The 2,105-nt window shown below is 40.0% G+C and overlaps 1 protein-coding gene across 4 annotated transcripts in view; it reads left to right on the top strand.

Annotated features, from left to right (window-relative positions):
• Window positions 1-2,105, top strand: part of LOC107583012 (splicing factor, arginine/serine-rich 19-like) — a 16,517-nt gene continuing 14,412 nt past the window's right edge. For 3 of the 4 annotated variants that reach the window (XM_016269074.1, XM_016269073.1, XM_016269071.1), the window contains exons 1-4: window positions 1-180; window positions 723-776; window positions 924-1,046; window positions 1,185-1,261. In XM_016269074.1, the coding sequence (XP_016124560.1) occupies window positions 175-180; window positions 723-776; window positions 924-1,046; window positions 1,185-1,261 (260 nt within the window). In that variant the 5' untranslated portion in view covers window positions 1-174. Of the gene's footprint in view, window positions 181-208; window positions 626-722; window positions 777-923; window positions 1,047-1,184; window positions 1,262-2,105 lie in introns of those variants that run through there. The other variant, XM_016269072.1, reaches the window with a different exon arrangement.

Raw genomic sequence — 2,105 nt, 5'->3', positions numbered from 1 at the left:
GCCGGCAGTTTCACAGAAGGGGAAGCAAAATGTCGGAATCGGATGGGAGGGCCTCTTATTGTGTTCCTTAAAGAAAAAATGTTTCGTGCCTCGTTTTAAAGTGAACAAAAACACTGTGGCGGGTTTTAGCAGCTCATCAGCTTTGGGATTCATCAGCCGGCTCATCTCTGCACTATGAAGGTAAACGGCTCTCATAGCTTGTCTAACTTAGCTAGCCAGCTAACCCCTCTGGGCGACAAATTGTAGGCTATAAATTATTGCAAGAAGGTTGCTTAAAATGAAGCACAGATGAGAAAGTCAGCTAGTAATACTCAGTGCATTCAGAATGAGACGTGCAGTATAGTATTGGTGGTTATTAAATGACAGATAACAAGTGAGCACATAGGCGAACACTGCAGTGGAGCACACGTACTAGATAGCATCGTCTCTAGCAACATCTTACATCAGTTTCGTTCACTGCACACGATCAGTGCTGTCACTGGGTCAAGAATCGAAGGCACAGTGTTGAATGTCAATACAGATCCAAGCTTTCTCATCAGTTTACTCGAGCAATCAAGTTCCCCCGAGTGCTCTTCGAGTTAAAGGCAGAGATTCGATGCAGAAGTAGTTTTCTCCCATCACTCAGGTATGGTTATCATAACGGGTGAAGCTTTATGATGGCCCAGAGCTGATGTTTCAGATCTAGGTAATTTATTAACAACAGTGTTGTCTGCTATGTGTAGATGGGAACAGATGGACAGGCTGAAAAGGACAAAGGAGAAATTGTTCCAGGCAAGGTAAGTGTCTTATCATCTTGTTAGTGTAGGAACAGGTTGGACAGTCACTGTGATCATATATGTATTGTAGACCATAAGATTAAGATTCAGCATGCACAGCACTCTCTGCTGAATATGCTTAATGCCTTCTGTCTTGTCTTCTTGTAGTCACAATCTGAACAATGTCCTAATGAAGAGGAGGAAGTGGAGTCTAAAGCAGACAGAAGGACAGTTGGCTTAAGATGTTTCCAAGGAAACAGAGAGACCTCGGAGGATGAGCCTAGCGAACTGGTAAAATTATTGAGGCGATTTGCATAAGTTATTAAGTTCAGTCCTGTTACATGCTTTGTCTGTCTGCAATTTACCCGTTTTGAAATCGGTGACCTGAGGCGACCCTCAAATCATTTAATTTTTGTTACACTCTTGTAGGGGGCTGCTGTTGTTACTTCGTCTGAGCCTGCATTTCTTGTGCCTCCGCTCAGCTCACAACCTCAGTACCTGGACTGGTAAGTGCTTAATTCAGCAAATACAGTTCAAAATTGAGCATGATAGCACCAAAATTGGACTTAGCTTGCTTTTTATTTACTTTGAGGGATGTGAGCGTTTTGTCTCAGTGATGTGCTTGTTGATTGCTTGTTGAAGCGGTGTTTAATTGTCTTTGAAAGGTGTTGGCCTATAAAGGAAAAGCGTAGTACACATTTGATCAAAAGTTTGTTATGACCACAACTGGGTCCATCAGACTGTCAATTCAAGTCAAGTCACCTTTATTTACATAGCGCATTATACAATACAGATTAGTGTTGTCAAAAGCACCGACCGCAATACCATTCGGTACTGAAATTTTAAAAACATTCATTGTTCACACACTCAACAGATATGACTGTTGTAACGAATCAGCTCATGAGGAAATATGAATAATTAATCATAACTAGTTATAATTAATTATGAATATTTAGATCCGCTGTAGATATTTAGCTGACCTCTCAGGGTCAACTGTCTTGTCAATTCTAAGAACGTTAATTTCCTGGTTAAGGGAAATAACTTTCTTACTGTACAATTCTACAAAAGCTTGTAGCATAAATCTGCATGATTAAGTGACTCCAGTTATGAGCAAACAATGAACAACGTCAAGTGTGATACAAGTAAGGTTTTATTAACCACATAAACACTTAAACTAGTCTAACATACTACATAAACACTTGAACTGGTCTAACACACACATACACATACACACACACACACACAATTTGTATAGGAAAGGGTTAAAGCTTAACTCAGTACAGAGAAGAGACATAAGGAATGAAATTTATGAAACCATTTGCATATTCAGCAGATCTACACCTAAGGGAA

The sequence above is a fragment of the Sinocyclocheilus grahami genome, unplaced genomic scaffold (assembly GCF_001515645.1).
Source record: "Sinocyclocheilus grahami isolate Dianchi unplaced genomic scaffold, SAMN03320097.WGS_v1.1 scaffold49.1, whole genome shotgun sequence".
NCBI lineage: Eukaryota > Metazoa > Chordata > Actinopteri > Cypriniformes > Cyprinidae > Sinocyclocheilus > Sinocyclocheilus grahami.
Note: the sequence above shows the minus strand (reverse complement) of the source record. Positions and strands in the feature narration are given on the sequence as shown.